The sequence below is a fragment of the Diadema setosum genome, chromosome 12 (genome assembly GCF_964275005.1).
Source record: "Diadema setosum chromosome 12, eeDiaSeto1, whole genome shotgun sequence".
Lineage (NCBI taxonomy): Eukaryota > Metazoa > Echinodermata > Echinoidea > Diadematoida > Diadematidae > Diadema > Diadema setosum.
In genome coordinates this window covers 9,087,725-9,101,482 of record NC_092696.1, presented here as the reverse complement: position 1 = coordinate 9,101,482, position 13,758 = coordinate 9,087,725, and the positions used below count along the sequence as shown (strand labels likewise).

The 13,758-nt window shown below is 37.3% G+C and overlaps 1 protein-coding gene across 1 annotated transcript in view; it reads right to left on the bottom strand.

The window, feature by feature from the left end:
• Positions 1-6,331: 6,331 nt before the first annotated feature.
• LOC140235589 (myelin regulatory factor-like protein) overlaps positions 6,332-13,758 on the bottom strand; it is a 38,123-nt gene continuing 30,696 nt past the window's right edge. Inside the window, exons 17-23 of the mRNA XM_072315594.1 lie at positions 12,967-13,113; positions 11,050-11,283; positions 10,220-10,289; positions 9,633-9,704; positions 8,885-8,987; positions 8,027-8,107; positions 6,332-6,512 (exon numbers count right to left, since the gene is read on the bottom strand). Coding sequence (XP_072171695.1) covers positions 6,411-6,512; positions 8,027-8,107; positions 8,885-8,987; positions 9,633-9,704; positions 10,220-10,289; positions 11,050-11,283; positions 12,967-13,113 — 809 coding nt within the window. The 3' untranslated portion in view covers positions 6,332-6,410. The remainder of the gene's footprint in view (positions 6,513-8,026; positions 8,108-8,884; positions 8,988-9,632; positions 9,705-10,219; positions 10,290-11,049; positions 11,284-12,966; positions 13,114-13,758) is intronic.

Here is a 13,758-nt window from a genome sequence, read left to right as displayed (position 1 = left end):
GGCCTAAGCAAGCAATAACATTGAGGAATTCCAAATATTCCAATAATCCTATTTTATTTCTGAGTCGTGAGAGTTTCATTGTTTCGTTAGTATTATTGTTTTTTTTTATTGCATTACAGTATTCACCGCATAATCGGGACAGGTTGGGAGTAGCAAACACGGCCCCTTTAAGCGGGGTGCCCGATTTCGCGATGAGCACTCACCATACACTAACGGCATACGACATGTACATTATGTAGTGCACACACACACACACACACATGCATACTGACGTACTGTACATGTACATGAATACACAACCACGCTACCCCTCGGCGCGACCCTCTAGCTGTCCCTGCATTCTCGCAATGATGTAGAGTAATCGCAACCGGGTTCTTCTTCTGTCGCCTCTCTTCGAACACAAAATATGTGGATTAAAAGCGAGCACTTTCTTAAACATTCGTAGAATCCTTGGACACGTAGGGCGTTCTGTGTAAATACATATCCACAACCATGGGAAATGATTACCCAGAACTGATGTGGGAACGTCAATGAAAAGTCCTTCAATCATTCAATCATCACGGCTTGATTGTTTACTTGCCGCGATCACTGTACCGTACATGTATTGTAGCGATCTGGCTCGCCATAATATATACACATGTACAGAAAAGCGAAGGCGGGCAGCGAGCTGAAATGTACGTGTACTGGATGGACGGAGGTCAAAACACACCAGTCCGAAGCTTGCTATGTAAGTTTGATGTAAACGACAACTGATAGGGAATCTTTGCAATATTGTTGTGGTATTTTGGTAGATGTTTTTTGTGTAAAATATCAACAAAATCAAAGATCGCTTGAAGAAAAATTGTCCCGTTTATCAGAGGTCCCCGCCCGATTATCCAGTGAAAATAACGTGCATTGGAAATGTTTCTGGGAAGCGTATGTCATTTAAGCGAGGTTCCCGATTATCAGATGCCCGATTATGCGATGAATACTGTATTTGTTTTTCCACATCGATAATTAGAGTGGAGAGTTAGAACTGTAAACCTTCATACATTTCTAGGAAACTTTACCAGCAAAATTTTAACAAGTTTGAATCCACAAATTGCACATTTTGTTTTTGTCAGTGTGTCTGTAATAAAGTGTATGTTTGTGAGTGTGTATGTGTGTGTGTGTGTGTGTGTGTTCATGAGTGTGGGTATTCAAAATCAATCATCAGGGGGCAATAATCAAAATTGGAGCAGAATTCATGTAAACAATTGAAGACGTTGTTCGCAAAAACCGATGTCCATATTTGCCAAATGGAGATATTTGCAATTGAAGGTCAAGAAAAATAAAGAGAATAATAAGAAAATTTTTGCTTCATTTGACCATAACTTCAAAAATGTACCTCTATATGTACTGACCAATATATCATTTAAAAGGTATTATTTTGTACTTTATGACAGAGACCGTACTTCAAAATTTTCAAAAATGGACTTATCGGGTTTTTTCGAACAAACTCTTCAATTCTTCAATTTTGTATGATTTTATTTAAAATTAAGAAATTGTTCTGATTCTTTTTTTTTTTTAAACTTACCCAGTTCTATTTTTCATATTCAAACAGCATACACCCAAGAGGCTCCTCCCTGCACACCATCTCAATAGCTCCATGAGATCCTCTCAGGCACAGTTAGGGCGTCGGGAGGGAAATTGTTGAACACCCAAGTCTTTTGTGCTATAACTCAACATAAGGAGTTGTCCAAAAATCACAAGTTTTTCAGTGATAAAGTAATTATGTTGTTCAAATTTTCAACATTTGTTGTTGTTTTTTCTTTCTTTCTCCGGTTGTCTAGATACACATTATAATGCTTTGGTTTGAAGATGTGTGTATATTCATGCTTTGGTTTTGAAGGTGTCTCTGTATTCATGCAGCTTGATCTCATTTCAGGAAAGATGTTCAAATATTAAACAATTCATGCTAGAATGGCAGCGTCTCGTAGCAAGAGCCAAATCGGGAAGTCAGAATTGTCATGACCATGACCAGGGATGCTAACCATGTAAAGGTTATTGCAGAATTCTCAGGGCGGAAAGGGGGTATTATTTTAGTATGGAAAAAACAGTATTTTTTTTTTTTTAGTTTTTTTTTTTAACCTTTCTAACTAGAGACATGTAGGAACACACTGGGAAAATGGTATCTTCCATGAAACCGCAGTATTTTTTTGGCAAAAAGAACAGTACAAAATACTGCCAGAAAAGTAAACAGTTGGCACCTGAGTCTGCAAGACATTTGCCATTGTTGAAAGAGTTGTACAGTGCACTCCAGTTACAACGAACGCAGTTATAACAAAATTCTGGTTGCAATGAAATAAAAATCCAGATTGCAAAATCATTGGCTCTGTGTGTTTTTTTGTTTGTTTGTTGTTTTGTTTTTTGTTCGTGTGTTCAATTGTAACGAAATTTCAATACTATAACAAAAGAAATATGCCCGTCCCAAGGACTTCTTTGTAACAGGAGTAAGTACAATGAAAGTACAATGTACCTTCTCTTGAAACAAATTGTAACAAACACACACACACACACATACACACACAAACACAAAAACATTTTCATACAGTACTCTGACAAAACAAGCATTTTGGAGAGTGACTGTGGTTGTGTTGAAATTTACTTGTAAGCATCCATGTGAGAGAGTGTAACCATAAACGACAATGAAGAGTACAAAATACATGTATCGGCACTTACTCTGGTTAGAAATCACACCAGTTTTATGTAAAACATTCTTGGAACGTGTGGCTGTGTTGTAAAAGTTGCAGTCAGTGTTTTTGGAGGGTTTTTTTCCCCTTCTTCTCTGATAATGTGTCGCACAGAAAATCACAATTCCATAAGCCTCTTCTTCAAGGCCACTGAAAATCAACACATCGGTACACAGATACACGTACTTGCATTCCATTATACAGGGTCATTATACGAGATCAAAAGGAACAATAATATGTATGTACTTGAATATGGCAGGTATCATCAACAGAGCACAGTGCCTAATCTTTGGACTTCTTTGCAAGCAAAGCCAAACACAAGTTACTTGTTTTGTTTTTGTTTTTTCATTATTTTCTCATTTCTGAAAATATGGCACACTTTAAGTAATAAAGCTTCAAAGTTTCTTTGAAGGCAAAACCAAACGCAAGTACTTGTTGTTTTTTTTTCCCCTTATTTCCTTATTTCTGAATATGCGGCATACTTTAAGTAGTAAAGCCTTTTTCTATTTAAGTAATAAAGCCTTTTCCTGCATTTGTGCTTGATGCAATGAATGATGGAAAAAGAGAAAGATATGAGCATATAAATGAATTCATTCAAATGTTTTGGAATGTACAAAATGGAGTGTAGAACACGCAAATTTGGAATTGTAGACAGTTCGAGGTACATTAATTATTCTGGGTAGTTCACTGCAAATCCTTTTTCACACTGCACATTTGATTCCCAAAAAGCATTGGCTTCAGTACTACAGTACAGTTCAGTAGTACACATCCATTAGTCCCACAAATCCTCATCTATGTTGGAGGTTATAGCATACATGACCTACGTACGTACATCAAGAGGGCACCACTCTCTAATATTCTGTGTGGGGAAACATAGCATAAACTGAGCCGATGTCTACATAAATCCAAATTTGCGATGAAATACCAGCAGGAAACTTGGTACACTTTGTCTTCATCTCGGGTATTATTGGTGTACTTTGATGACCCAGAGACAAATACAAGAAAAAGGAGAGAAATACAAGAAAAAGAAAAAATTTCAAACATTTTTTTTCAAACTTTTTTTCTCACTCAATCACCCTGAAAGTAGTATTAAACTATATGGGATAAAGGTCAACACATTTTCATATGTTATGATCAATATATTCCTTTCTCCATGATGATTTTACATCTTTTAGACATATGATCAAATCAGACAATTTAGTCACAGTAAGAGAACATACTTTTGGATGTAATTCTCCCAAACGGGGAAACGCACTCTTTGCTTCCATTTAAAAATTAAATTTTATATATAATATTCTATTAATTTATTTACAATGCATTTCAAAACAAGAGTATAATTACTGTGACTTTAATCAGGGGAGGAGGGACTTGATTAAATTACAAAATCACATAGACATACAGATACATGTAGCTTAGTATTTACAATATGTAAACAAAACAGAGAATGTGCTAGTTGTGGTATTAAGTGTGTGACTTTTAGAGCAGTGTTTACCAGGTGTCACTCTCTTGAGTTTAACTTTTTTGATCACTAAATTCCACAACAGTGAACCCCTTCAACTGACCGTACATTTCAACTGAACATGCTGATCTAGTGCGCTCTCTGGCATTGTTTGGTGAATGTATGCATTACATAACCATCCAGTATGTATCACTAATTGCGGAAAGCCTTTGAAAATTGGACCATACAATTCCTTTCAATCACATTCTTACACGAGTAAACTTACACTACGTTATGTACACACACATGGCTTAAGTATCACTTTTTGATAAAGAATATTGCTTTCCACAAAAGGTCGTGGCTTTCGCAAATGGATATAAAACGCGCAAACAGGGACACCCTCTACCATTGTCACACATACACTTTGAAATTACAACACCATTAAAAACTGGCACTTTGAAATATGTGCCCTAGAGGCTATAAAAATACACTTATTTCTGACAGATGCAATATATACAAACAAAAGAATAGTTTTTTTTTTTCTTTTGATCATGATCGTTTTCTAGTAAAATTGTCACGGTATAAAATCTCATATGGCTCTAAAATTTCAATAGTACTATTAACGTTGTCTGTGCTGATTACATACGCAAACACATGAACTGTACAGTGTGCTCACATATTTGTTTTTTTTTTTTATATATATATATGTAAGTATCGTTGCCAATGTAACAATGGACACATTCAATCTATTAGAAGAAACACATCGAAATTGAGCATGACAAGGCCATAGTGCATGTCGTTGATGTGCAAAACGAAGGCAAAATCTAGCAGTACTGTACTTTATCTAGTGCTGCTTGAAATATTACCTGAATCACGTCTCGTCCAGTTCTTCTGCGCTATCGTGACCAACAATGTGCCTGCGTCATGGTTGAGCACACAACCTCCAGGTGTTCTTTGAATTTACATGTCTATCCAATGAAACCGCAGCATAATCACAGTCCACATGCTTCTAAAAATGAAACACTTACTAGTCTTGTGAAAACGATCATTTCAATAACATGAAGTGTGCTGATGCAAAAGAATTTCTGAAACTTCCTGAAATAGATACTCCATAAATGTCTCTTACATAAAACATTGTCCAAGAAAACGAAAAAAAAAAGCCCAAACAAACATATGTTTGATTGCGTACAACAAGAGTATTGCTGCAAACAATCTAAAAATTTCACAGTACAATTACATTCCCTATTTATTTTTCATAATTCACTCCTGGACCTACAGCTTTGTGATCTTTGCAAGCATCAGCTTCCCCTGTTAAACATTCTGCCTACATACATGTGTTTGATGACTAGTGGTAAAGTCATGCATGTTCACACTCACGATTACCCTTGCTTAGCATCGCAAAGAATTTGACGCGATTTCGTGAGAATCTCCTCAAATTACGGACACTCCAGGGCACTAGTGTTGCAGGGAGCTGCAGTCGATTACAAAATCTTGACATCATTCATGATCTAAAGGGCTGCCCATGTACTGAACAAACTTGGGAGAACAATTCTTAGTACTGCATTAAAAGAAGAGAAGTGACCTTTCACACAAGAGTACATATGGTATGAAAATGAACAAAAGTATAACATCTGCTACGCAGAACTTATGTTTTGAGGGATTTTTTTTTTTTTTTTTTTTTACAAAATTCTATGCATTTCTGTTTAATAGCTTGACCATCTAACACCCTTGCTGAGGGCGGGGTATTCACTCACTATACACATGCTACGGTAGTTTGCATTGATAATGAAGAAAATGAAAATGCCTTTCACATGATTGGTCACCTAATAAGGAATATACACAGCACTGGTGAGTAAAATGAAATTTGGCATGGGAAGTACTAATCCCTTTTGGGACCGACGTATGCTGCATGGGTTATAATTAACAGCAATTAAACTTTAGAGAGATAATAACAGAAAGGTAAGGAGTTCTCTGATGCCTTTCAGCCAAAGATTTTTTCTTTCTTTTTTAATGGGAGAGAAGAAAAAACAAGAAATATAGAATGAATTCAGAGTTATTATACACTAAATGAAGACCAGTAGCAGAAGATATCTGTGATGATTTGCCATTGCTGTCAAGATCTCTACACATAAACATGGAAAAGGCGTTATCTCTACATGTAGATCTATTCCCAGTGATATCTGCATCCAAAAGATCCATCGCTGATTTCGCGGGCCCAACGGAACAGAAACTGTGGGGTGCGTCCAGCGGTGATGGGGAGCTTACGCGGGGCAGAGGGAGAGGTCCCGATCAAAGTTGAAGCTGTACTCCATAAAATCCATTCCTATCAGACTGCTGTCCTGTGTGCAGTCATACGTCTGTACCTATACAAGGGAAGACGCAAGGAGAGAGCAACAGTTAACCCTATTCTAACTGGGGGGGGGGGGTCAAATCCCCCCCCCCTCGACGTTTCGCGCCACGATTTCGCAACGCGCAAAGATTTTGCCGCGTTGTTTCACAACTTTTTTCATTGAAGTCTCCCGCATATTTTGAGACCAAATTTGCGACGTCCGGGTACACCGTTTTGAAGTTATGTAATGTTTTGCATATGCATGTCGACCAAAAAACAGCTCAAATTCATGATATCGTGTGCAAATCCAGTGCAAATTGTGTTTTTTTGGTTAAATTGATATAAATTAGATTATTTCAACTTTTAACCATTGAAATTAATCAATCCTAGTGTAGATAAGCCCGAAAAAGTGCCTGCAACAAATTTTGGCAAAAAAACAATAGAAAACAAAAGGTCGAAAAAACAATAAAATACATAAGAAATTAACAAAACAATAAAAAACAAAAGAAATTGATTTCGATTGTGCTAATCTTTTACAAGAAAATTGTTTGATGTGTCTCGAGGAATTCTGACACAAAAATTTAGCAATCCTCCAGTCTTTTTAATGGAGTTATAGGTGAAAATATGATTTCATGCACAAATTTGCATAATTAATTTATTAAAAATAGAAAGGCAATATTTTTCTATTGTATGACCATGTTATCTTGTAGTTGACATCCAGCTCTATCTTCAGGCAAAATTTCGCGGCGATCGCACGATCGGCGGCCGAGATCTGAAGGGGGAGTCAAATTGACCCCCCCCCAGTAAAAACTTGGTCTCAAATAGCCCAGTTAGAATAGGGTTAAGACAAACTAACGGACTGCCATATACAGACACTTGCAGATAATCACAGGATGCCACGGAGGAGATCAAAAGAATACAGTAGGATCTTGATTATTTGGCCATCGATTATCCGGTACCTGTATTATCCAGATGTGGACTGGCTGACATTTTTGTCTTTTGTTTTTTAATGTTTTCACGTATTTTCTGTGCCAAACCTCACTCAAGACAAGCACACATTCAACCACTATCATGCAAACACACAACGGGACATATATCAATCATCGCAGCGAACCGTAACTCTAAGTTTATAGTTCATGAGATGATATATGACTGGTGCCGTGCTTGTCACTGGCACTGAGTGCACAGCAGTGGTTACAGTACAATGCAGCGGCAGTATTCGACGGGTCGCAATATCAATCTCATTGTCTGTCAGTATCAATCAAACAATACATGAAGGGACATGAAGGGATATCTTACTTATATTTCATTTTATTTCTGTATCATCTGAAGTATCACACACGTGTGACAATGTCATGCAGATAATCATAATGATTGATAAATTGGTAATAACATTTGTATACCCCTAGCATGATGTGCTAGACAGCGCTGTATTTGAGCTTATCTCTCTTATCCGGCCAAATCGATTATCAGGAGACCCTCCGGTCCCATCGTGGCAGGATAATCGAGGTCCTACTGTATATCACATGATCAGCTATGTGTCCTTACCTCTGACAGTGGCATAATGCGGAATGTGTAGGAACTGTTTTGAAAGACGCCGACCGGCATGTCCCAGGTGTGTGAAAAGCCCTGAGAACACAGAAAAACACAAGAGAGGAGAAGATACTGGTGAGAATGAAGATCATATTTAATGAATAATAATTCTCCCCCATTTAGTACACATATAAGCACAGACAAAATATATTGATGTGATGGTGGCATACTTCTACAGTTACCACATACAAACTATGCCTCCTGACACAAGAGGTATCATTTGTTTTATAGAATGCGAGACCATTTCTTCGCCAAAAACACATTTTTTGACCATGTAAGACAGTAATAAAGCGGAAGGCAAATTTACTGGATACATTTCTTTTTGGCTAGTCACAGAAGAAAATACATGCATCCAGTAATTACTCGACGCATGGTGAGCTTGCCAATAAGCATTTTTTACAGAATGCATGAATGCTTGCGCATACTGCACAATACGTGTAGCATGTTCACGGTGGCTATTGTCAGTGAGGCACTGTGCAGCCATTTAAATCAACACATGGCCCTCGACCAACGAGATCAAAGGATTTTCTCTACAATTTCTATAATCTGGATGTGAGAGTACTAACTTGCAGACCAAAATCTGAAACTTACATATAAAACATGTGAGGGGAATTAAACTGTGAACATTCAATGCATTTGAATTGAAAAATTAAAAAATGAAAAGTGGGTTTTGGGCAGAGCATGAAAATATGAAGTCAGATTAAACTCTCAGTTCGTACGTACATCCGTACGTACGTACTATAATGTAACATGCTTTCCGTTCGTGTCAATGGCCATTGTGAATCAGAGTTGATGAAAAAAGTCAGGACTTACTGTGGAGAATGTGGCGCTGGCTGACTCGGGAGACTCGATTTGCTCGAGACACGAGGAGCCACTGGTCCAGGAACACAACACCATGACTGACACTCCCGTTGTGCTGAGGAGAGAGGGGGCAGAGTGGGGGAGAGGTGTCAGTATTCAAGCATTCTTTTTCACTCTTTATTGGATGTGATTTATTACATGTAGTTTTTGGTACCCTGGGGTACCGATTAGAAATCCTCCATTTGTTAATTTCCTTTTTCTTTTCCAGTGTCCATACCCTGGATTACCAAACAATTGGTGATGGTGATTTTTAATGCTTTATGAGACAACTTTTTTTTTTCTTTTTTGCAAAAATGAGCTCAATAGTGCAGCAACATCATAACATGAGGGCTCATCACACACAGTACACCAGTGATTTTAGTTTGTAAATTGAAATGATGTCATTCTGAATTACTGTTCGAAATTGTGATAACATGCTTTGAAAAAAAAAAAATGCATTAAAAAAAAAACATTCTTGTCATTATTGTACAGAAGTTTTACAAGTCATAATTGGCCTGAATTGGCATTGGGATCATTATGGCTAACTGCTAAACTGTGACTGCCACCATGGCAGTATGCAACTGTACATCTTACAAACACATGATGGCACTACACAATGCCATAACCCATGGTTGGTATATTAATGGTATATTGTTGTGCATCATACACGGATATCATAACACAATATGCAACATATCACAGTGTAGGATACAGTACTTACTTCAGTTCCAACTGGGTGAACTTCACAGGGAAATGGGGAGGCACAGTTATTCCACAAGAATAATTCCCATTCCTACAGCAGGAAGGGAGGAGTAGGGGATAACAGAAAAAAGACACATTAATGGTACAACTTTTCTGTCACAATGGTAGTATGCATAATAATAGCACATGATCTAGAAGACCCTCTATGTGCTTTAAAAAACTTCCTACACATTAAAAAACAAACAAACAAGTTTTAAGAGCTTTTACAAAGAGCTGTCAGTAATTTTTGTGCTTTTTTTTTTGTAAACTTATTTCACACTTCAGTGCTCTAACTGCAAAAGAACAATCTCAATGCAAAGAGACGGCTATTTCTTGTAGGTATGTGTGGAGTAATAGTAAAGGGGATTTTAATACCTAATCGTAACTATGAAACATATTAAAAAGAACACATGATACACAATTTTCAGCTCTACACATAAACAGTGAAGGCGATTCACATTCATGACACACATTCTGTTCTCCTTGGCTACTAATAAAAAAAATAAATAAATAAAACAGCTTTCCAAATTTGACAAGCTTGTAATAACTGATGGCTTTTGAACTTACCCTGACGGTGAGGCACAATCTCCCACTACACTCTGAGTGTCATCCAGAACGATGGATGTAACGTCTACATCTGTGGGTACGAAAGGTTAGACAAGGAAAATGCATGAGTTGATCAACCATTCTGTGTATACATCGTCCACAACCAGTCAGTGGACAGCCTTAGCCATTTCAAAACCGATTTTCATCAAATACACCTAGATTTCCTTTGGGAATTGTATTTTTTTTTTTTCATATTTCAGGAGTAATTTCTCATTATATTACCCCCCCCCCCCATCCCCCAAGAAATACATAAATTCTGAAGCCCAATCTCAACCAAAACTATATCATCCCTTTAAAGGTTATGTGAATTGATTAATGCTTTTTCACTGATGCCCAAAAGTGTTGCCTCAACACTGCATTGGATATCAAAATAGAAGTGTTGACTATATGATCAAATTCCAAAATCACAAATAAATATTACGCAGTTTACCCTACATTCCGCAGGCAAGGGCGAGTCACATCGTAAAAAGATACTCTTCGACACAAAAATGCTCACACGTTTCCATATGCCTAATGGCCAAAAGTTGGTACATAAATCACAAAATAAGTCATCAATTTAGAGATAGACAAGTTTGATGTTTTTAACTGTCTCATACTGTATAACTATGATTTAGCAATACACAATTTTCATTCTCTCTGCAAACTCTCTCTCACTAGTGTATGATCTTTGAATGTGAAGTATGCTAAAAACAGAATCAGCTCAAAGAGAACAAACACCATTAACTCTACCATGTGGCACCAGGACATAGAATTACTGGGGGGCAACTTAGCCAGAGTTTCTGATATCTCACCGACTTTGGTCATCCTCTTGTTTCGGAGAAGCGAGGCCAGGTGGCGACGGCGCCGAGACTGGATGGCAACCGAGTCCAGGTCGCTCTCCATCCCCGCGCTCACGTTGCCCCTCGCCGGCATGTCCCCTGGCTCCCCGGAGGATGGTGCCGAGCCGCCCGAGACGGTACGGGAACTCGCCGACGTGACAGTGTCAGAGGACACCTCCGCAAATGGTTGGACAACAGGCAGGACGACTGGATATGTACCGGCAATCATTCCCAGTGCCAAGAGAGATTTATTCGTTGTTACATTGTAGTTGTTAGTATGTGCAGTGAGTGAGGGTAAAGCAAAGGGATTGGGCAGGGAAGGATAATGTGAGTTGGTATGGTTGGGGAGGAAAAGAATTGAAATCAATTAATTACAAGGTTTTATTACAGTAAAAGTTCATCTGAATTGGTACTTCATCATGAAAGTTACAAGGTTCTCAACAGAATGTTCAAAGAATTGGATGAGTCACCAGAACAAACACAACAAATGTTTACAATACAGAAAAGTTCAGGGAGTTATGAAAAATCTGGAAGATTCAGCTAGAAGAGTGATCAAAGACACAACCAACACTTCTCAGGTACAGGGGAATTGCTCAAAATAATATCATTCTTATGGTATGTCAGAAAGTAGCAATAATCTCCAGGTACACTTGAGACAGTACAGGGCAGTTTCAAAGTCTTATAAAGAATGCATTATCACATCATCTATAGATATCATAAATGAACAAAACAATCATCTTTTAGTGCTTGCTTAAGTTTGTTTGTTTGTTCATTTTCCATCTGAGAAGATGGCTGGATAGCCCATATTCAGCTACGTTATAAAGCTGGTCTTCCATGGGGTCCAGTTGGATGTGTGAAATCTTTGTGAAAGAGACATGCAGCAGACTCCAGAGGATGCTCGCATAGAAACGATTGGCAACTTGAGGCTGGCTGAAAACACAATTGACAGTTAAACCCATCCAGTCTCACAAACCCAATATTTCTGTGGTTTGGTATTATATCTAAATATCAGACTGTTTACTACTCACTCATAGGATTATGTGTAAGGTAGAGAATAAAAAAACGGGGAGGGGTCTTCTATTTGCACCTTTACTGGATTGTATATAACTGCCTTTTTTTTTTTTTTTGTTTCAAAATTTTCAAACATCTCTGAATTGCTTCATTAATAAATGATTTTTTAAAGTGACAACACACTATATGATATATCAAGTTTTTGATTACTCTCAAATTGGTGACCTTTTAGTATTATGTCTTTGATTTCATCCATATTTCATAAAACTAACCAGTTCCATATACTCTGTTTTTTCAGTACAATATAGGCAATGACATTCAGAGTTGCGAATCTCATGACAATCAATTATTTCAGCAGTACAATTCTCACAGGATTGAATGGGCTTAAAGGGGCATTCCAGACGATTTTTATAATTTCACATCATGTAGTACATTTTATGAATAAACAGCTCAATGTATAGATTTTTGGAATTTACTGTGGTTCATGAGCAGAGAAACAATACTTTGAAATTCCCAAACCTTAAACAAATTACACTGAACAAAAATGATGACATAGGAGGCCCACATATTTCAGAAATGTAGAGCAGTGTATTTCCATTACAATACCACTTACTTGTGAGTTCATCGTGTATAATCTATGCATACCTTCTTCTTTTGTTCTGCTTCCTTGAGCCCCAACTCATGCATTCTTATGGTGACTCTGCCATGTCATCATCCGTGTTCATTGCAATTTGTTATAAATTTCAAAAATATTCTTATTCTTCATCCCAATTATAATAAATTCTGAAACTCTGTCCTCAGTATAACTAATTTATAGTTGTTCAAATGTAGAAATATGAAAATCATCCGGAGGTCTCCTTTAAAGGGAAAAACACTTACCCGATGGTTTGTACGTCGAATTGAGCGTGGGGATATTGGAGATCTCCATGGGTAAGTTGCTCAGAGAAGAGACGTCACAGCAGTACACCTTACACCCATCACCTGTACAGACGCTCGGCGTTACTACGGGAACGCCTGGGTCGATGTCTAGATGGAAGGGAATGCATCAAGTTTCACAGGTTGAATTCATGACAAGATAATCATACTAGATGAAGGCTGGCCAAACAAACCTCGTAGATTAGAATTCATGAAGGTGGTTTATACTTAAGACTATAGTACAATTTTTTTATTTTTTTATTTTTTTTTTAATGCTACTGCTGTAAATAATGTATGTGACTGTATGATAAACCTAACTTAATTTCTTCATTAATTACTGGGGATCCTCCTATGTGGTAATCTGATTTTTTTTTCCCTCTTATCATATCTCTGTTCTCTGTCACAATGATTTCTTTTATTATTTGTACCATACAGAAACAATACAAGAAATGAAAACGAAAATTACTTCATTAATTAGAATAATAATAATATTTTCCATTCACAAAGCACATAATAATCTAAAAGACTTCGAATGTGCCTTACAAAATTTTCGTCTCATACATGAGAAAAAAACAAGATAGGTTTCCAAAGATTTCACAAATTGCTTTGGGTCTGTCTCAGCCCTACATGTAAGTCTGACAGGCAGCCTATTCCACAAAATTTGCTTTACAACAGCAAAACAACAATATCCATATGAACAGGTGGATGAAATTTGTGTATACTGTATACGCCATATATTTCTAAATTTTCACGATC